The following is a 22,654-nucleotide window of genomic DNA, read 5'->3' as shown; positions in this document are numbered from 1 at the left end:
AAAAGAGCAACAACAACGCAGGAGAAGAAGAAGAAACGAAGAGGAGGAGCAGAAGCAGAAGCAGGAGCAGGAGCCAGGGCGTGAAAAGGGCCGAGGAAGATGACGTGGGACCCGCTTCTTTTTTTCGTAAAAAGTCCTTGATACCCTTGAAGTCCTTCAAGCTCTCACCTGTAAGAATTACTGTACAATAAGACGTAGGGGTGTCAATGGGTCGGTTTGGGCCGGGCCGGGCCTGCCTAAACCCTGACCCTGACCTTGACCCAACCCTGGCAGGGTCAAGAAACCCTCAACCCTGACCCGACCCTGCCAGGGTTTTTCCTGACCCGGCCCGACCCTGATTGATATAGGGTCGGGTTGGCCCTGATTGACTCTGTCTTGACTCTGATTGATATATATCAAAGAATATATCTAAAAAAAACCTGAAAAATTCTTTAAACAAGAAAAATAAGAGGGGAAGGAGAGAGAGAGAGAGGGAGAGAGGGACTTGTAAATTTAAATAAAAATAATTCACAAACATCTATAAAAATCTGTAAATAAAAATATTACCATAAACATCCATAAATAAAAATACTGTCACAAACATTCATAAATAAAATACTTCCACAAACATCATAAAAATACCACCACAATCATCCATAGTAATTTACTACAAATATCCATATAAATACTGTCACAAACATCCATAAAAATACTACTACCACAATCATCCATGAATTAAATACTGCCACAATCAACCATCAATCACAACAACATCCATCTCTATGACATGCTTGAATCTGGGATTCCTGAAAAAACAAAATAATGCCAAAAATGAGGGGAAAACTCTATTAATACAAGCAGATGTCAAAGAAAATATTAGCTAATAAGAACTATTGTTTGGGTACATGTCCTTACTAGTTCAGGCCAAATAAATATACATTATCATCTATTAAATCACTAACTTTTGGTTGCATCACCACAATCATTGTTAGTAGCTGAAAAAAAACACATTTAACAAATGAACAAATCAATAAACTTAATCATCATTCATAATGTTATTATTATTATTGTAATTAAATGATATAAGGGAATTTAAAAGGTTGTTACCTGATTCGATCTTTTCAAGGTCAATTATGTTTTCTTCAACATCAACTGAAACTGGTGCCTGTCGTAGCCAATCTTGTGTACATACCAATGCCTCTACCATCGTAGGTGTCAAAGAGCTACGAAACTGGTCTAAAATCCTACCACCAGTGCTAAAAGCACACTCTGAAGCAACACTTGAGATAGGAATCGCCAAAACATCCCTTGCCATCTTACATAGAACCACAAATCTTGTACTATTGACCTTCCACCAATTTAAGATGTCAAAAGAATTGAGATCATCCTCCTTCTCAATACCTTCCAACAAATATTTGTCTAAGTCAGATGTAACATGGAAACACTCATCTTCTTCTAATGCATTATGAAATCCCCTTTCTGAAAATTCACCGTCATCATCATCTATTGATGAACCATCAAAAGTGGTTGTTGATGAATCAACTCTCACTGTACTACTTGTCGACCCCTGCATTTGATAATGTCTCAAGAGACGATCCATAACATTTTTAATCCTCGCAATTTTCTCTTCAACCTTTAGTTGAGAATATAATTTTGAATAACAATCTCTCACATATCTCAACTTAAATCGTGGATCAAGAACACGAGCAACAACCAACATATTATTCATTTTGTCAGTGCCACTGCCACCCCAATATTTGTCAAATTTTCCTTTCATTACCAATGACATATCCCGAATCATGTCATCTTCACTTCTTGACCACCTGTTCAACTGTGATTCAATCACACTAATCTCTTTGAAGTAAAGATTTGAAGACTAAAAAGAGACCCAGATAATCTTGTAGTTGCATTGTGAAAAAATTCCAACATCTTGCATAAAACTTTAGCTCTCTCCCAATCTTGAGTAGTTGGGACCCCATCCTTGCACTCTATAGTAAAGTTTGGGTCTCTATCTTCTATATATTCAAAAGCTTTTTGAAACTCCAAAGCAGTTTGCAACATAAGATATGTAGAGTTCCAACGAGTAGAAACATCTAAACTCAAAGCTTTCTTAGACTCAATCTTTTCTTGCTCACAACATATCTAAACTACTGTGACCTTGATGGTGAACTCCTCACATACTTCACTACAGAACGAACTCTACTTACAACATCTCCATAATCCTCAAGACCTTTCTTGACAATCAAATTCAAAATATGGACAGCACATCTCATATGAAAAAACTCACCACCCAACAACCCATTTTTCTTATTAAATCTTCTCTTTAAATTTCGAATTGCAACATCACTACTGCTTGCATTGTCCACAGTAATACTACACAGTTTATCCAACCCCCAGTCAATCAAACACAGCTCAAGGGCATTACTAATTGCTTCACCAGTATGTGGTGATGGGACTACGCAAAAGTTAATGATTTTCTTTTGCAATTTTCAATTTCGGTCAATGTAATGTGCTGTGAGGCACAAATAACAAAGATTTTGGATAGAAGTCCACATATCTGTGGTGAGGGACACCCGCTGAGCAATTCTCTTAAACAAATGTTGCAGTTTCTTTTTCTCCTCCAGATACAATTGAAAGCAATCTTTTGCCACAGTGTTACGGGTCAAAGTTTTAAACCTAGGCTGTAAAGCCTTACAAAAATCTCTAAACCCGTCCCGCTCTACAAATATGAATGGCAATTCATCCATAATAATCATGCGAGCAAGCATCTTTCTACACAATTCATAATCAAAATTTCAAGCTAAGATACTAGTGATTGTACTCTTACCATCACTCGTGCCAACTTTAAAATCCAAGAGTTTTTGCTTCTTATTTTTTTTCACTACTTGGACACAGAAGACTTCTATCCAAATGTCGTTTTAGTGAACTAGTATCATGTTCACTTGTACAACCAAATTCCTTGTGGCAATACTTGCATGTACACCTAGTAGCTTTTGAACCATTGGGAGGTATAACTTTAGTGAAGTGATTCCAAACATTAGATGACCCTATAGTGAGGGGATTAGAAGATACCTCAGAAGCATTAGAGTTTGGTTGTGCCTTTGTAGAGCTTGTCACAGGACCCTTAGAGCATGATTCAACTGGATTTGAATTTGGTTGATTTGAACTTAAGTTTGGCTGCCTTGGATTTGAGTTTTCCTCCATTGAGATCTGTACAAATTCAAAAATTCAAACATGTGTAAGATCTTTGAAACAGTAAGTTGAAAAAAACATAGCATGCTCTCTAACATGGTGCTTAAAGTCTCGCAGCTACCGTTAATACTTTATCTATTGCTAAACAAGCCCCAATCTTGTCTTTTCATAGTTGCTTGATTTTACGAAAACTACACTACTACAAATACGAACTACAAAAAGACAAAATGTATGGGGCTGACATCAAATTTAGTGTAATAGGGGATTAAAAAATTTACAAAACCAGTGAAAAGCTTGTTTTAGGCTTTGTTTGGTATGCATTCTCAGAGTAGATTATGGGTCTAGAATGCACTCTAATTCGAGAAAATAGAGAAGAATCGGGTTTTAGAATGCGTTGTAGACCCAAAATCTATTTTGAGAATATATACCAAACACAGCCCTAGCTTCAGACTGTAAAGCATAAAGTAATAGCCTGTATATTCTATGGGAAAACATATGCGATTTGACAAATGCTAGAGCTCACCATTACAAGGAAGAGAAAGACAAAACTTACAAAGGTAATTTATTAACTACTCATATACACTACCAGGACCATGATTTGGTACTCAAAACTGTAGTTGCAGATCCTTGAATTTTGCAAATGGTTTTGAATTTTGTGAATCCTTCCTTGGCCGTGGGGCCTTCTGGAAAAAAAGATAGGATATTTCATACAAAACTCATTACAACTGCTTCCTTGGAAAGGTCATTGGAAGGTGAGTAAATATGTATGGCTGCCAGAAATCATCTCCGCTGCTAAGTTTAGTCAGCATTAAAGGATTCCACATCAGCATTTCAGAATCTGCACCCCCACTTACTTAACCACATCACCACCACACATACATAGAGACGCAGAAGAGAGAGAGAGAGAGAGAGATTTGCCCTCTCCTAATAAGAAGGAGAAGCAAGGACTGTATGTTCTTCTTTCCCACTATCTAATCCAACTCATCTAAGAAGGGTTTTTTTTGTTTTTGCATTTCTAAGTAGTGCTCTGCAACTTTAGCAGTTTGCACCAAAGAAATTATTTGGTAGCAGAGTCTTAAGCATAGTTTGCTGCTCCCTATCTGGGTAGAGATGGGTGAAGTAAGTATATTACACTAGTTTCTGAGCAGAAATTTCTTGTCACTACTGATATCTGGAATATAATTTTTGTTTGGGTTTTGAATGTAGTTGGTAATTAGAGATTTGAAGGGCTGATCTAGAAGGTATTTTCGACTCTAACATTATGGCAAGAGAACAAAGAAGAAGGAAAAAAAGAAGAGGAGAAGAAAGAGGAAGGAGGCACAGAAGTGAAGAAGACGAAAGAAGAAGAAAAGAAAGAAGAGGAGAAGAAAGCTGAAGAGCCTCAGGAGATCGTTCTCAAAGTTGATATGCATTGTGAGGCTTGTGCTCGGAAGGTCGGTAGAGCCCTAAAAGGATTTCAAGGTCTAGCCCCATTTCACACTTCAACTCTCCTTCTCTGTATTAAAATTTTTTTTTCAACTTTCTCTGTGTTTGTGTGGGGTGAGCAAGAGAGAGAGAGAGAGAGAGAGAGAGCCCTAAATTTTAATTATAGTAGCTTATGAACCCTTCTTCTGCAATTGTTTAATTATTGCACAGAAGGATGAACTGAGATAGAGAAGGGGAGGGAACGAGCGTACCTCTGTGAGTGAAGAAGAAGGCTAATCGAGGTTCGGAGCTTGAAGAAGTATGAGTTTCGGATTAGGCGATTCAGTTTCTGCAAGTTTTATGATTTTCTCAGCCTACATAAAACAAAACAAAACAAAACAAAACAAAATAAAGCCGCTTGTGAGAATCGTAAATTTTTTGAGTGATGCAAAGTTCAACCACTGAGTGAGTACTCCCTAAACTACCTTGATGCAAATCTGGGAAGGAGGAACCGAGGAAGAAGAAGGCTAGTCGAGCGGCGGCTTTCTCAGTTTCTCGAGGATGAAGAATGAAGGGTGAAAACGAAAAGGGAAATAGGGAATATGGGATTAGGGTATTTTGTGGGCATTTTGGTATTTTCAAATATATAAATGTTTATAATTAATTCAAGGTCGGGTCCGGGCCAGGCCGGGCTAAGCCCGGGGTCTTAACCCTGACCCAACCCTAACCTGCCAGGGTCAGCCAAAAACTCAACCCTAACCCGCCCTTCGGGTTGGGAAATCAGGGTCGGGTCCGGGTCGGGCTCAGGGCGGGTTCGGGCCAGCCGGGCATTATTGACACCCCTAGATGCATTAAACATTTAAACCTGGGAGACAGGGACAATGGCAAAGTTTCCAGAGGTAGGAGTCACATCACATCGTGTGAAGGTGACCTGTACAGGTAGGGCTGCAACAAGGTCGGGTTGGGCCGGGCTTTTTAAAACCCTAGCCCTAACCCTGACTCAGGGCCTAAATACTTTGATCCTAACCCTGACCCTGACGGGCCAAGCCCAGCCCAAGCCTGTTATGATTGGCCCTGATTGGGTCGGGCTTGGCCTAATGGCCCTGGCCCTGCAATAATTATATTAAAAGTACAAGTCTAGAGAAGATGTAAGAGAGGAGGCTTGAACCCAAGACCTTTTGGTAGCAATTGGTTCTTTCAAAATACAAATTGCCAAGTGCGCTAAACACTTGTTTGTATTAGTAATAGCTTTTATTCTTTAGTAAATAAAGAAATTTCTTCAGTGCCAAAATCAAGGTAAAAAATCGGGGTCAAAATCAGGGTCGGGCTGAGCCCGAGGTCTCAACCCTGACTCAGGGCCAGGGATTTCTGGCCCTAACCCTCCCTCAGGGCCAGAAATCTTAGCCTAGGCCCTGTTCGGGCTCAGGAAGGGCCAAGGCGGGTTCGGGCCGACAGGGCCAAACTTGCAGCCCTATGTACAGGACATCGTGCAGTGACTATGACCTGTTTCAGACACCCTGAGTGGGGGTGGGACCAGGATCCTCTGTAGTACGCCAGTACCGCTGGGTGTGTGGTGCACATCCTACGGCACAACAGAGGCCACGTGGCACATATGGCACACATGGCTTCTACTGTGCAGCAGGATGTGCACCGCACACCTGGCGGTATTGCAGAGGAATTTTATGCATGGGGGTGGGGGTATGGGCCATGCTATTTTGGGTATGTCAGACATGCAAGGATATCCTGGGTGGGAGTTTGAGCCATTCCGGTTCGGGTCTGCAAAATCGATAGCAACACCGATCTTCTTCATGGTAGCTTGTAGAATCCAAACCAACGTGAAGATTGTTGGATTTGCACAATAAGACCTTGAAGAAATTAAGCTCCAGTGACAAAAAAGGCTTGTGTTGGTTGAAGACGCCTACTTATGTTTAAATTTGATGCTTTCCTAAGACCATACAACAAATGGTTTATGTGGAAGATTGTCCGCAAAGCTTTGAACAAATTTTTAATTGAAAGAGAAGAAAATTTCTAACTGATAAACTTACAAGTTCTTACTGAGAATTCTCACATTACGACATTGGATAGGTAATAACAGAATTATCGTCAAAGACTAGGTCAAGCCTGATCCACACTTCAGTCCCTAAATCTCAAACTCTTTATGTATATCTCGTTAATTAGTTTCCTAAGATAAAGGAATTACTTATCTTCACCATGGAGATAAAACTCTCCATGCTTTAGAGATGGATTCTACCCAAAAAGATCTTGGACACTCTTGCTCCCCACACAAATAAATGGTGAAAAGGATATAATCCCCAACTTTTAAGGTCACTGGTACAAGATGCATGCCCTTCTGGTGGAGAACACCAGGAAGGCTGCTCATGAACTCCCTCACTATAATTCTTTTCATAGAGCATAACCAGTTTTTTTGCAGAGAGACAGAGGACCGCATGGTCAAACCCAATTCAAATACGGTCCATAATTACTCACTGGATCTCTTCTCCACATGATTTGTAAGTGATAGCAAAATGTATCCTTATCGGATGTAAATGGTGATCTGATGATTTTGCAGTTCCTGTGTAGTACCTATTGTTGTCTGTAAACATTAGAAATACAAAACCTACATCACTCACCATTCCACAAGTATTTTTTTCTTCACGTAAAACATGATCAGTAGTAGTCCAGGTGAGTCACAAAGCTGAGAAAGTTGAGAAAATTCATATACCAAGATCAATTATTAAGGAATTTTAACTTAGTTTAATGAAAATACAAAATTGTGGCCAAGAAAGGCAAGTAAATAAAAGGGAAGGAGAGTCTAATAATAATAATAACAACAACAACAACAACATCATCAAAGCCTTATCCCAACTTAATGGGGTCGACTACATGGATCCTAGAAGAGTAGAAAGAGAGTCTAACAAACAAGAAAAACCATTTCCTTGAAATCAGGAGTATCTGAACTTCCTTCTATCACATATAGCAAACCACATTACATATGCTCTATACAAGGTACATTGATGTAGTTCCTATTAATTTGCTGCGCCGAGATGCTGTTGTAGCACCAAGATCATGGCATCACTCCTAAAATCTGATGAGGCCAATATGTCCCCAATTGTTCCTAGCTCTGTGGACTCAGACTCATCCCATTCTGCAAGTCCCGACATAACTGGTGAGCTTTCATCATGTTGTCTCCCCACCATAATAAGTTGGTAATCATTCTCAAGTGACTGAATTACACGGAGAGTTCCACTCCCATCCATCACTCTTTCCTCAACATATCTGATCCGATCATCATCTGCCTTGTAATATTTAAGCTCATTAATCATATAATTGTCGAGCTTTATTTTTTCCTCTGTTTCACTGGTTGCATCATGGACTGGAAGGATTCGAATTACCAGGAGATTAACCTTGGGATGTCCAGTTATTCGAATCCCCAAGGCTAATGCCTCCCTATCATCAGGACCACCAAGAAACAATACAGCAACACGAAATGGAGACCAACTTGCTAAAGCGGACATAGATTTGCTCCAAAGCCCCCTTTCAAGAAGGATTGCAACAGAACAAGGGGCATTGTCAAGGACTCTTTGGTTCATAGTCCTAGAGCCCATACGAGATGACTCCGACATGCTGCCTATCCTAGTAGCTCTTTGCTCATGGAAGGGAAGAAGTATAAGGGAAGTCCTCTTTTCAAGTGCAAGCTTGCAAATGTCATCATACATAGAAGCAACTGGAGTGACAGCCGTGAAGGTGCTCACTGTGATACTCTCTTTATTGTTATCCTCGTACTGCCTAAAAGCATTAACAATGCTTTTGGAGAGTTTTGCCTTAGAAGAATTGTATATAGATGATGATTTGTGAGAGATGAATAGTGGTGTGGCACGACCAACAAGCTCTACCAAATGAAGAATATAGGCAGCAATGGGATCACTTTGGGTGTGATTGGAGGCTTCAAGAATGCAGATGAGGGAGGGAACATTTTCTTCATTGTGGATGCACACCAGCAGTCTAAGTTCGAGGTTGGGTCTTGACTCCATAATAGTTCTTCTGCTGTAAATAAGGTATCTCCTTGAAGGATTATAGGACGTTTTTAGTAAGAATGTGATCACCATTGTTATGACCAACATGGAAGAGCACATCATTACAAAGCTTTCATAGTTTAATTGCTGCCCAAATAAAACTTTTTGATGGTTAGTCGCATTTCAAACCCAAATTAAAAGAGAAAGAGAGGTGCAAAGTTCATGGTACCTGTCTTCTTCTAATTGATTCTACTATAAACAGCTCGAGGGCACCTGTGACATTGAGGACAAGGCTAAGTGAGAGAGCATCCAACAAGGGTAACCTGCAACTGAGAGAAGCTATAAAGGCTCCCAAAAATTTCCCAAAGCAGCAAACAAAGATTACCAACCCCACATCCTGAACATTTGTCATTTTCATGACATAAATATTTACTGCTAAACCAATTTTGAGGAAGTAGATTGGCATAAGAATCCATGAAACAATGACTTCAAGCCTCTCCGCTAGGGCTGCTCCTAAAGGTGGCCCAGGAGGTATAGCTACGCCCAGAATAAAAGGCCCCATTATGATATGGAAGCCAATGTGATGGCCTGCTAAACCAGTTACTAAGACCGCTACAAAAATGGAATAGATGGAAGCTGTGTCGCTCTCCTTATTCCGTTTGATCATCCAAAATGCCACTGGTCGGACAATGAAGATAATGCCCAGCATAAAAAAGAAAGAACTGACAACTCCTGGTACAACAATGACATTGTAATTGTTAAGACACATTTGGTATAAAATGCTTAATAGGCCACCAACAATTGACGAAGACAATGCTACTCCACCGAACTCTGAATTTATGATATTGAGTTCGTAGAGATAACGAGCAATGATAGGGAATGTGAAGATCGCCTCTGCCCTCATTATAAAGGGAACTGAATCTTTCAAGGATTGGTCGGTAATGGAGTCATACACATAATAAAAACCAAACAAAGGTGAAACAGTGGAAAAGATGAAAGCTGAAATTCCTATTGCATATGCTTTCTTTCCAATTTTCTTTACTATCCATGGGTCTATATACAATCCAATCAAGAAGAAATAGAACATGATTCCCAGTGTTGCAATTACATCCAACATTACAAAGCTCTGTAATGGAAACAATGTTCTTGCGATCGTCTTGCTATGTGCCAAAGCAGAAGGACCTAGCAGGACACCACCCTGGTCAATCAATCATAAGTGGAAAATATCAAACATTAAATCTTAATGTCACCTAGATATATATATATCTTTGCAAATTTGGTAGTGGCAAATTTGATAATAGCTGCTGAACACCATATCAGCAGCTATGATCATTAATAAGTATTGGTAAAAAGCATTCTTTTTCTTAGGGCTTTTCTTCTGATTTTGTTTGGGATGATTTTTATTTTTTATGGGTTTGGCTTATGAATGTTGTTGAAGCTTTGTTAATTTCTCAGTTTCTTTTTAATGAATATCATTTTCTTCCCCCCACCTCCAAGCCCCAAACCAGGAACAAAAAGAGGTATCACAATAAAAACCAAACAGAGTTAGCGAAACAAACACCAGATTTTGGTGAATTTCCCCCCAGCACAGAATAAAAAAATCTAGCCACTACATGAGAATAGAGATATGAGCCCAAGGGGGACTTGGGGCTGTAAATCCACAGTGCTTATGATAATGAGTACTACTCAAATCTGATTAAGGGACAACACAAACATAAGTTAGAACATACCAAGATTTGAGCAACCATGAGGGGTTGGCCGAGAGGCTTGAGAAGAACAGAGGTGACTACAGTTGTTAAGGATGCAAGAGAAATCTGCAGCATGAGTAGAGGGACGGAGTAATCAAGAGGCGAAGTGCTGGTATTGTTGGAGAGACATCTCTGCGAAGTTTTATTCCCCAAGTGGTCTGTGAAGGGCCAGAACTCCTCTGGTACTAACATCCTGGTCCCTCCCCCTCCCTCCCCTTCCACAGAGAGAGAGAGAGAGAGGGAGAGAGAGGGAGAGACAGAAGAGGAGGAGAATACATGGAGCCCAAGAGCTTGAGGGTGCTGCCAACGAAGCTAAGCATTTGACAGTGAGCAATGGATGGAGAACCGAGAATAGAGGAGACCATGGATTGGGGTTGGTACTGGTTTTCAAGATTTGGTTACGTTTGATCCACTGACCTTGACCTGTGCCATCCACCGTTTTGAATTTCAAAACAGACTCAAAATGATGACAGAGAAATGAGTTATGAAAAGCCCTAAACTTGTCATCTCATCTCTTGACAATTCCTTGGTGGATCCCTTCTGCAAGTCCATAGTTCATATAGTCTGAAAAGAATTGGTAAATTATTATAGAGAAAGGGAGGAGCCTCAGGTCATGTTCCCATCACCTAATTTTGTTAAGAAGAAGATAGAGGGAAAGGACAAAGTAAGAGATTTTTCACTTTTCGTGAGACCTTGGTTAGTGATTAAATTTTGGGAAATTTACATGTTCCTTCCCTGAAGTAATGTCTAAGTATAGGTTCACCTGTGAGTTTTGGATATTTATACATACCTCCCCTGTTTTCTAAAATAATTTATAAATAAACCTACTTCGTTATCGTGGGATTTCAAAACGTTTGAATTATACATTTGTTGACCAAATTGTCCTTCATGCTAAATACCTAAATTCATGACAAATCCCACTTTGTTAACCTGAGACTGATGAGTTATGAACGGAAACCCATTTCAGACCAATCAACCGGTCTCTAATACCTAAAATCTACAACCCACCTACAGAAAACAGTAAGGAAGAAGATTAAAAGTTTCTATGAAGCTATAAATTGCTATCAGCAACCATAGAGGGAAGGCTCTCTAATTGCAATTGGCGAAACAAATAACAAGCAATAAGAATAATAGTTTCTCATCATCGGCGGGGAAGATGAGTTGCATGTGTTCTTGCGAGAGGAAGATGAATGGCAGGTGTTCTTGCGTAGAGATTTTTAGGGTCTTCAAACCCTAAACGATGAATTGTGGGTGATGGTTATATCTTTACCATGTCAAGGGGTATATTAGTCATAAAATGATTAAAACACTCTTACCGTTTGCAATTAACGGGGACAACAAATGGAGTGGATTTACTTATTAATTATTTTGAAAAGCAGGGGAGGTATGCATAAATATCCAAAACTCACATGTGGATCTACAATTAGGCCTTACCTCAGGGGAGGTATGTGTAAATTTTCCTTTAGCTTTTTTTATTTTCTTCCGTGAAACGTGATACTTCACTAGGCAAAGTGCCGCCTAGTAGGATCCTTGTTGGATATATGTATCCATCCATCCAATCCAATTAACATGTTAATGTTAATTAGTTTGCATTTGTATATTATGACAATTGTTTGTCCTAAGGATCAACTTTAAATTCTTCACAATTGGGGACAAAATCGGGCATTTTGTTCATAGGGTTGTCTTGTTGTTTATCTTTCATGGTGTGATTTCAAAATATAAACGCGAATGTTCATATTTTATGTGTATTGAAGTGGATCATGTGAGAATCCTATATAAGACTACCATTAGTTGTTTTAAGTAACAAAATTCTCTATGATAATTATTGGTCCCTAAACCCTACCATTAGTTGTTTTAACTTTTAAGTAACAAAATTCTCTATAATAATTATTGGTCCCCAACCTGAGAGGTCCTTACTATTGTAGAGGAACATTGTATGTTTTGGTGTACTAAAGGTTGATGCCTACACTGGCTGATATATATTAGTGCATTAGATATATAATGTTCATTTGTGAATAAAAGAGATACTCGACATGTAATCCATTTCTGAATAAGGTAAATATCTTAAGAGGATTATCTAGCTATGATTGGACTAAATTCCGAGCTTAGTGGTAATTTTGTGAAAAGTTTTAAAATGCATTTAAAATATTATTATTTATATAATTGGTCCTTCTAAGTGTCACTATGCCCATTGAAGTATAATGCTTTCCTATTTGCCACTTGGTAGTATATGGATTAGTCCATGTGATAGAGGACTCCACATACATATCTCAATGGCCAAATTTTAGTCCAAAGTATACAAGAAAAGTTGCTCAAACTCTGATTCAAAGTTTTAGTAAAATTACCAAAATGCCATCAAAATGAAGATGCATGTAAATTTTTTTTTTTTTTTTTTGGGGTATGAACATGTAAAGAACTAAAATGACATCTTTTGTAATTTTAGCTACTTCTTCTACTCATTTTAAAATTGAAATTGTACCATTGAGATGCTTGGTTGGTCTTCTATCACATGGACTAACTCATGTACTACAATGTGACAAATAGAAGCGTTATACTTCACTAGGCATAATGAAAAGGAGTAAATCCTTATTTAATAATTATGTTTGAAAAGGTTTTACAAAAAATTTATGTCTAATTATTGGTTGAGATTCTCTAACATAGATGTTCCAATGGGCTAGGATTTTTTATGGTGTTCATATTCCATACCCAGAAGCTTTTTTTTTTTGGTAAGAAGAAGACTGTTTATTGAAACATGCCCAGTACATGGCATCCGAGATACAATGATCAGACAGCCACGGAGTGGAAACGGGCCAAGATGTCCTACACATTAGGGACACCACCCTCCTAGCCAGGGAGTCAGCCACGCTGTTATTCTCCCTGGGAATGTAGTGAAAGGAACATGAAAGTAAAAAAAGAGGTGAGATATTGAATATCTTTCACAATATTTACTAAAGAGAATTGATCTATCGCCTGCTGTTGAGAAAGATATGATATCACTCCCTTATCAGATTCCACCATTAAGTAGTCGACACCATCTTCAATGGCCTGAAGCATACCTGACCGAATTGAGATGGCTTCTCCCTGAAGCACTAAGGTGAAGCTTTGGGGCTCAGATACTATGCAATAGGGTTGCCTTGAGAATTTCGGATTACAAAGCCCACACCTCCTTTTCCTTCGACTTGAGACACATCCGAGTTAAGCTTAAAACAGTGCTGAGGGGGGCTATACCTAGAAGCTCGTTATGTGACATTGTTAAGTGGAGGGACTTTTAATGAAATTATTTCTATCTATTTTAAGGGTTTTAGTTATTACCATATTATGGGTGTACTTATTGGTAAATAGTATTGTAACTGCTTCAAGTGTGACTTTTAAGTAATTATTTTATTTATATATGATGAATCTAACTTGAATAAAAAAACCTTAATTGGATCACCCAATAGAATCGTACCATTTGGCATGTAATCTTTCTAGCAGATTAGGATTTCTAATCTATAAATATGCAACTATAGGGATTTTACTAGCTTCCTCCTCCACTCTTTATCTTCTCTGTGAGAATTATGGTTTTGAACCCTTGAGTATGAGGATTGCCTCCCCTGTTCTAGGTCTTGCTCAATCATTAATCTATTTAACCCATTGATTTGCAAAAAGATACATGTTCAAGTGTTATATTCCTTTGGAGGTACAACATTTGTCGTACTAAGAAATAACCTTAAACCCCCTTTGCGTTGTTGTTGCGTTTGCCCTAATGCGAGCGAGGAACGGTTCATGGTTAAAAACTTTGATTCGGGATCTTCCCCACCAACTGGTTCAATGTTAAAAGATTTTGAAAGCCTCAATGAGAATAATTTTCTTACCATGTTTCATAACTGGATTGAGTAATGCAAAATCTAGAAGAAAATGAACAAAGAGCCAAAAAGTGCAGAAAGACCCAGGGTTTAGGACATACAAGCAGTTAAGAACCATTGGAATCTGAGTTCTCATTTTTGTTGAGGTTAAGGTCTCCATGCATTGTCTTGACTCTCCGAAACCAGAAGGAAACAGGTTTCTCTAAGACAGAAACGTTAATACCGCTCCAAACATCTGGTTTGGTAGCAAGATGTGCAATTTTTTCCACTTTCTCCATATCTTCTAGTAGAACAGAACCAAACACAGTGTATGCATTTCTCCACTCGTAGTGGTTTGCTAAGCTAATAAAGAACTCTGGGCCTGAACCAACCCATGCAACTGACCCTCTTCTTATTGTTGGACAAGCTTCTGTTGGGATTTTCTTGAATGGGTTTCCTTGTGCTTCAAGTGTGCCCTGGATCAGGGCATAAGGAGGGCCAAGAGGAGCCTGTATATTTCACAGCACATTTTCATTTAGATAGATAAACTAAAGTAACAGTAACAAAGACAAAGATTATAACAAAGGAACAACTGCACTTCTGAACTCTATATCATCTGATAATTCAAAATTTGAGCCAGTGGATCTAACCCTTATTATGGAGAAACCATACAGGGATTGAGTACATGTTTCAAATCCATGAAGCATAGTAAACAAACTAGCTAGGCCCCACAACAAGAGAAGGACCCAAGGATGCTAGGGTACAGTACATGTTTAGTTTATAAGTCATAGCCCATGTACTTTTTGTGCTTTCACCAGTAACATTCTAAAGTTTAATACAGAAATTATATACAATGTTTAGGAAAAGATTAATAAAAAACGATTTTGATACAATGACAACAAAAGCCTAAAACATTCAAGCTGCATTAGGGCACATCTGTCTGTGTCCAACAATAAGTCATGGAATAATCAGGACAAGTGGTGTCCTAACCATCATCTCGAAATCATCTACTTATCAAACAACTGTCTGATAGATAGGTTGAAGAATCTGAGAAGGATTCAAGATTGAACTTTGAGGTAAAGTAAATAGATTCCTTCTAAAACAGGCTTGGTTACATAGTTTAAGGATAAAATATGTTTGTATGATCTGTATAGGTATCCTGGTTTACTAGTTATGGTCGTTATTGGGAGTTGGAGGAATATAGGATATTTTTGAACCTTCGGTGAACTTAAAGAGAGCCTTTCAAGAAAAGCAAAGTTTGGCCCACAAATGAGCAATGACAATTGACAAGTACAGATGAACGAACTCACCACTCAAGGGCCTGCCCCACGAAATTTCAGGATTCACACAGGCCCCCACTGAGGTTAAAATGCCTGACTAATAAATTGAAATACTCACCCATCGGAAAAGGATATTGTGAACCTAAGAAGTGAAACATAACTACAAGAAGCAGTCTTCCCAGACTTTTTTTATTCAAATAATTACTTTAAATTGATGAGTTGGAATGATAATCCATGATACTTACATCCTTTATGCGGTTTCCTTTTGAATCCCAAGAGATCCCACGGCCTTCGGCACGATAAAAATGGCAACCCGCACAATGTCGCAATTCCAACAACTCTAGTATGTGCAACACTGATTGTGGGGCACAGTCAGGGAAAAGCTGAAAAAAAACAAATCAATTAGGTAAATAGGAGTTGAGTGATTGTGAAACTAGAACAAGATAATTAAATTGGCAAAAGTAGACTTCAAAGAATGTGGAGAGGATAGTAAAGGAGATAGCGAACAATATCCGCCGTAAGACGGGTTCATGACAGGATGGATTATAGTCTACCCCACACTCATACAGAGGCCCATACCATCACAAACCATCCTCAAGCAACAGTCCCTTTTAACCAAGCTGTATTTAATCTTATAGAAACCTTGGGACAATGAAAGAACTTTTAGCAGTCCTACCACCTAACCATGAAAGTATGGCAGTACCACCTGGTAACTGGAAAGGGGTGACTGTACAGCTCTAAAAGAATTTGTCAGTTTCTTAGGATACAGGGTTTATGTAATCAACTCATACAGTTTGGTTGTAACAGGGAGAGAAACAAGAAAGAATAATAAGAAAGAGATAGATTATGTCAAAGAGGAAGACTTTCTATTGTCTTCATATAATTTTTTAATAAAATTCAGTTGCTTTCTAGAAAATGTAAACTTCACAATCTTACAATGGCTATATATGAACATTTTACCAGCCAAGTGTCGGAATAATCTCAATCCCCAAAAGTGACCTACAAGTACGATAGTGTTACTAATGAATGAACATGGAAACATCAATGGAGATATGCTACATAATTGGATATACCCTAACTAAAGACAATCCCTATGTCATAACAAATAACAAAGGTTGTAGGCCCCACACTAGTTTAAAGGTTTGTCTGAGGGTACTGAGTCATCTTCCAATCTTCCCCCCCCCCCCCGGCTCTTCTTTCATTAGGCCTCTAATCACAGACTATGCAGGACTATGCCCTTTCAATATCACAGCAATACTAAACAAATCCAGTCCTGAAAGGAAAAGGGAGGACAGCAACAGTGAAGGACACCCAAAGAAGAGAGGTAGAGCTTTCCATGTTTGGTTTATTGACTGGAAAACAATAATATACACCAAAAAGAGAATGAAAGAAATGGTGTTAGCTTAAAGCTAAGTATGATTGAATGGATGATGTCTTAAGCAAACATACAATTTCTTCTGATTCTGGTCAAGTGGTCAAACATTAAACACATTAGGCATCTAAACTTGCTGAAAGATAAGAACATACTTTTATATGAAGAATACCATACTCTGTTTCCAACCCAACAATGCCCTACAAGAGTAATCAAAGAAAGAAAAAAAAAGTTAGTCAAAAAAGATAAAGAACAATACCAGCAACAACAACAACAACCACACAGTAATCTCCAAGTTAATAACTCCTATAGCAGAAAGGCTAAAAGAAAAACAAAAAATGCAGGGAACACAAAGAAGGAAAAGAGAATGATTGACAATGAATAATTTACAGGAAATGATTCCAACTTCTGCTCTTGATTCTTTTTGTAGTTCTCAAGTACACCTACATGGTTTACTATCCCTTGGTGTCCCCACTCCATGTCAAACCACCAACTGGCAACTATATTGTTGTATAGGTTCTCAAGCAGATTCTTAAGTGTTTTTACAGTAACAGGAAAATACTTTCCTTGTATATGATGCCTGTAACATCAAAAAATTACTTATGTAGCTATATTTACCTTATTTGGAATGGAACCGTTTGATGTTTTGATTACGATGAAATTTGATAAACCAAATCATTATCACCCTCAGTGGAGCTACTCATACGAATAGTGTCAAATTTCTTGCCTCCTGTTCATAGTAAATTGGGGAATGAAAAAAATACAGGGCAAGAAACGCTCGTTATTATTCTTTTTAATAAAATCCATTTAAAAATTCAGCGCATATTTAGAATATGGATAAAGGCTTAGTGGGTGGTTCACATAGCCAAGACTGGCTAGGTGGATCTAGCTTGCCACATATGGAGGGCTAATCTGGCTATTTGAACTGTTGGAAAATGGGAGATCCAACCCAATCATCTGAACCAAAAAATCAAGAATTCCTTAACTGGATGGATCTAATCACTCAATCAATAGAGCTGGTTAAATCATCAACAATTGAGCATGATTCTATTATTCAATTCCAAAACCAAGTTAGCCAAACAAATGATCCAGGAGAGAACTACTTTTTCATGTTCAGTAGACTTATTGCTCCAATGTTCATAATAACCCTGGTATATTCTTCAAGTCTTGCCACATTTTCTAATGTCACATGGATTATGGTATGTGTAATTATAACTTTTCCAGGTTTAATAGGTCCATGTAGTGTTACTGTTTATCATGACCATGCCTAACTGGAGAAAGAAAGCACCAAGACAAACAAGGGTGATCACACCATTAACTCTGCTGTGGATTCTTATTTCTAGCACTTAGGACGAACGAGGAAATAGGTGAATGACCTCAATTAAAACCAATGATCAGGGAGGAGTTTAACTCAGTGGTCCTGAGTGAAACAAGAAGAGATAACTAATGTCTGAAATATATCAAGGCTCATGTAGCTGCTTGTCAATGCACCACCTTCCAACTTTGTTGGTGGCTAACAAATTAATGTATGTTACCCATTCCAAGCTTAGAAAATGGGAAAAATCCAGATGGCAAAATACAAACCTCTCCTTTTCCAAAGATAAGGCCAGATGTCCACATAACTTTTTCTCCTGCCTCTTGTCGCTCTGGGGCTAAAGGATCCTTCTGTTTCTTCAACCAGCACTGAAAAAATGATTGAAATGAATTAAGAATTTATTTGAGTGACAACATTGCAAGTCATATCCAAATTCATCAGACTTACACTCACAAGCAGTCATGGAACCCATACAGTGGGAAAGGAGTTAAAAAAAGATTAAACTAAATAAAGAAAAGAAAAGGGCAGCCAAGGTATGGAAGGTTCAAATTGGAAACCGATGGATCCCATGGAATGTTGATGAGTTGGGGAATTTGCAGCTCATTTCGCCAAGACAATTGGAAGCACAACTGACTCTGAACAGAAGCCCGAGCTGTGAGGGAAAGTTTAAGACAGATCCCACACATGGCACCATAGATCTTTCCGTATAATGAGATTTCTTCATAAAAACACTTATTTGTTAAGGAAGGTAGCTCCTTCATGACACATCCGAGCACTTATTACTGATTGTATATTGTTATCCTCACAACCAAGTGAACTTAGTTTTTCTACAAACTCTTACAGAGGCTAATGATACAGAAGACACTTTAGCAAAAGCTATGGTCTCATTGCAGGAACAGCTTCTAATATAGTTTTTCTATCAATAGAAAACAGAGATATGATGCTTGAAAGAAATATTTCAGATGAAGTTTCTAGAATTGCAATAAAATGCTTATAAATTGTATAAGTTAAAAACCTAGCCAAAGTGAACCTGATCTGCTGCTTAACTTATATTTTCATTCAGCTTGTAACTACAATGGGAATTTTCCATAGGAATTGGAGTCCAATCAGCCTCATTAATTTGTTGTATGTCGGTGAATTGTTTTGAATAACAACCTTTGCAGCAAATTTGTTCAGCATGGTTGGCCAATTTGTTCCACGACAGCCAATTAACAGCTTAATATTCAAGGGACGGGTAGCAAGGAAGAAAAGAAGTTTTACCAATCCGTTTAGAAAACACAAACCAAAAACCCAGTTCAACATCCATAACTAAGAGCATATTTCATCAAATCAATCCTAGAAGAAAACAATTTATGATTGAAAACCAATGCACCCATTTAATCTTACTGACTCACCTCACCAAGCTTGGGACCGCAAGACTCTCTGTTCCCACAGAAAACCCAACTATCGCACAAGCATGGCCCATCTCGGCCATTACACATCGCCTTGCATGCCCGACAACACTCCTTAGAAGAATTAACCTTGAAATCCGTTCCCCATTTGACAGCAGGCCCCCAGAGCTCCAAATGATCTATCCCTCTACAACACTCTCCCTCCTCCGAATCCAAATTCTGCTCCCAATCACTTCCACCATCAGAAGACGAAGAACCCACCAAACCGAAGTCCGAAAGGGATGAAATGTTCACCGGTCTGAACGCCGAAGACAAACCCATGTAAACCAGAGAGCAAGAGACGAGACCAATTAACAGAAGGATCAGGAAAGCCCAGCGACTAGTTTCTGAATCGTTTGGCTTTCGACCCATTTGGAATCAAGCTGTCTTGTTCTCTTCCCCGGTTTTGCAGATTTGGTAACAGTAGTAGAAAACAGGAGCCGTTGACCAAGGAGTAATTGAATCCAGAGTCTGAGTTTGAAATAGCAGTCTTATATGTGAGCTGCAAAGTATATCTGAGCGAGTAGTCATGGGGATGGGGAGATAATCTGTACCGAAAGAAGGTTTTCGATCATCAATAGCGACCATTTACTGCAACAGCCAACCTTTCCTCCTTTTTTTAAGGTGCTCATCGTTTTCATCTCTTTACCCCCCCCCCCCCCCGAAAAAAAAAAAACCTCGTTTTCATCTTGGTTAAGGTAACTACTAGAAAATGATGGGCCCTTGGATTGAACTAGATGATCGATATACTCATTTGATCCAAACCATCCAATTAGAATTATCATCCACGGTTCCACTTGTCACCATGGAACAAAAACTCGATCGAAACCAGTTGAGACAACTCGGATTTGTGGCTACCCGAGACGAAACCTAAGGGGAATTTTAAAAATCATTGGTTTCGCCCTTAACTTGACTGTTTCGACCTTGTTTCGACCAGGTTTCAACCGAAACCACACCTAGTTTCGGTAGAAATCTGATCGAACCTTATCTTCTTTAGGTTCTAAAATCACCTAACTCGATCGCAAGCCTTCATTTGAATAAAAATTTACAAAATAAATACCTTGCAGAGTTAACTCTGGCTTCCACCACCGCGATTTATCCAATAATCAAGCATTGCCGAAAGTATTTAGTTCAAGATTTTAAAATTCGGGAATCAGATTGGGGAATCGGCTGACACTTATTCCGATTTCCACCAATGTTATTATCTGAATTGGAATCAGATAGTCCAAATTGGATATGAATTGGTCGATTCATAGTCATTTTCTTTTTCTAATTCATCTTGAATCAACCCGATTCATTGGTCGATTCCTGATTCTTGAACTGATTCAATTCTCACCATTCAAGCAGAATTTTGACTTCGTAGCTATGCATCTCACTTTAGAAGTTTGAACTTAAAAAATGTGGGTGAAAGATCAGACTCAAACCTCGACTTTAGACGCTCACGTAAGTGTATACGTCTGCAGATCTTTAGGATACCCATTGAAAGGATGATGATAGACAATGTTTACATTCTTAAAAGGAAAAAGAGGGGCATTTTAATGTTTTATTTGGATTCAATGTATTATTCAGGGTTCAAGTACTTTATAATTATATGAACTAATTATAATACTACTGTAGTGTCTGTATCATATCAACGTGTATATTAGTAAACTTGGATCAATAACCACAAGTACCATTTTCAGTGATTTTTTTGTGAATGTAATTCATGGATTGTGTTTAAAATGTGAAAAATAGACAACATGCAAAAAATCAAACCTCAAAAAACCTTGTTTTGGGGTCGAAACTTTGGTTTCCCCATCAATGGGAAAAAATCCTTAGTTTCAATCGAAACGTACCAAAATTCGGTTTTGGCCAAGTCGAAACCTAGTTGAAACCCGAGTTTTTAAACCTTGCTTGCCACCACGCAATTGTCTATGTAATGGACTTTTTTTAAATTGTGTTTCAATATTTATTAGACATGGAAATATTAGATTGGCCTGAAATTTTGTTCATGGATAGATGGATCCGCGAACGCCCATTTGGATGGCACGGGTCGAGATGAAAATCCAGATTTCAAAACTAAAAAATCCTTATGTCCATCTCATGTGCACCACGCTCCGGATTTACGATTATGATTCATCATAAAAATAGAAAGAAAAAAAATTGACCACAACATGAAATTTTAATTCTTGCCACTTCACAAACATAGATGGACATGGGTTTGTCTATGTGGTAGATCGAAAAGTTATACAAATTTATAAAAGGACTGAGTTTTGCTTAAGCCACGGTGAAGTGGGAAATCTCTTGACCATGGATTTTTGACTGGCATGAGAGGGTATCTTGCAACGGGAAGAGGGTATTATCAACTTCATCCAATAGGAGAATGTTTTAGGACCCTACTTTATCCTTTATGAAATTACACTTTTAGAAGGAGAGTATAGTGAAACCTACTGGTGTTTTTGTAATTTACTGTGAAACCTTTGAGTTCACTTTTGAGGTACTTCCCTTAGAAACATTTTCTGAAACCCTAGAAACGACCCCTTAGATATGAAAACCCAACAATCCGGTGAGAAAAACCCAGAATTGACCTGATGAGACTGCAGAATTGGGATTAATCACAGCTGATTAGTCAGATCTGGTTCCAATCTTTTAATTATTGATTTTCAAAATGATTAGGACGAAATGGAAATACATTTGGGTGGAGATTAATCCTAACTTTGCAATTTGCCTAAAGGGGTAAATTTTGAGATTTTGGGGATCATTCACTCCAAAGAGGGGATTGTTGATCATGAGATCTAAAAGGATTGCTTTAGCTGCTTATATTATTTCATTACTCTCTAATTAAAACTTACAAGATCTCTCTACCTATACTACTACTGTCCCTCAACCATAAAGGATTGAATGACCCTTCATAGTTAGGTTAAGCAGTTATTATTGATCATGGAGTAATGATACCTGCAACCAAAGAAGATCATCTCTATCCAATTAATTAACTCGCAAGATATATAAGAAGATTCAAGAACAACTATTTTTATCATCCGAAAATGCGAAATAGATCGACCTAGAATGTATACCAAAGGCTGCCCTAAACTCCAAATGTAGAGAAAAAAGGAGAGAT

At 38.4% G+C, this 22,654-nt stretch overlaps 2 protein-coding genes across 2 annotated transcripts; both read right to left on the bottom strand.

Annotated features, from left to right (window-relative positions):
• Window positions 1-7,601: 7,601 nt before the first annotated feature.
• LOC122665943 (cation/H(+) antiporter 15-like) lies at window positions 7,602-10,528 on the bottom strand. Its single transcript, XM_043862067.1, has 3 exons — window positions 10,319-10,528; window positions 8,818-9,786; window positions 7,602-8,735 (listed from the first exon to the last, which is right to left on the bottom strand). Exons 1-3 carry the CDS (start codon window positions 10,526-10,528, stop codon window positions 7,602-7,604), a joined length of 2,313 nt encoding a protein of 770 aa, XP_043718002.1.
• A 3,634-nt stretch (window positions 10,529-14,162) lies between these two features.
• On the bottom strand, window positions 14,163-19,934 carry LOC122664895. The gene is made up of 5 exons (XM_043860922.1): window positions 19,522-19,934; window positions 18,397-18,495; window positions 16,968-17,012; window positions 15,686-15,823; window positions 14,163-14,669 (listed from the first exon to the last, which is right to left on the bottom strand). Exons 1-5 carry the CDS (start codon window positions 19,927-19,929, stop codon window positions 14,289-14,291), a joined length of 1,071 nt encoding a protein of 356 aa, XP_043716857.1. The 5' UTR covers window positions 19,930-19,934; the 3' UTR covers window positions 14,163-14,288.
• Window positions 19,935-22,654: the final 2,720 nt, after the last annotated feature.

The sequence above is a fragment of the Telopea speciosissima genome, chromosome 6, assembly GCF_018873765.1.
Source record: "Telopea speciosissima isolate NSW1024214 ecotype Mountain lineage chromosome 6, Tspe_v1, whole genome shotgun sequence".
Classification (NCBI taxonomy): domain Eukaryota; kingdom Viridiplantae; phylum Streptophyta; class Magnoliopsida; order Proteales; family Proteaceae; genus Telopea; species Telopea speciosissima.
This window is presented reverse-complemented; position numbering and strand designations above follow the sequence as displayed.

Bases quoted from the DNA above. Each gene is read 5' to 3' on its own strand.
- LOC122665943 (XM_043862067.1), bottom strand. From the start codon at position 10,528: ATGTTAGTACCAGAGGAGTTCTGGCCCTTCACAGACCACTTGGGGAAT. The intron at 9,787-10,318 runs GTATGTTCTAAC...TTGATTGACCAG, and splicing joins TCATGGTTGCTCAAATCTTG to GGTGGTGTCCTGCTAGGTCC. The intron at 8,736-8,817 runs GTACCATGAACT...TTATTTGGGCAG, and splicing joins AATCAATTAGAAGAAGACAG to CAATTAAACTATGAAAGCTT.
- LOC122664895 (XM_043860922.1), bottom strand. From the start codon at position 19,929: ATGGGTCGAAAGCCAAACGATTCAGAAACTAGTCGCTGGGCTTTCCTG. The intron at 18,496-19,521 runs GTGAGTCAGTAA...TCATTTTTTCAG, and splicing joins GCGGTCCCAAGCTTGGTGAG to TGCTGGTTGAAGAAACAGAA. The intron at 15,824-16,967 runs GTATGTTCTTAT...GTTTTTTTTCAG, and splicing joins ATGGTATTCTTCATATAAAA to CTTTTCCCTGACTGTGCCCC.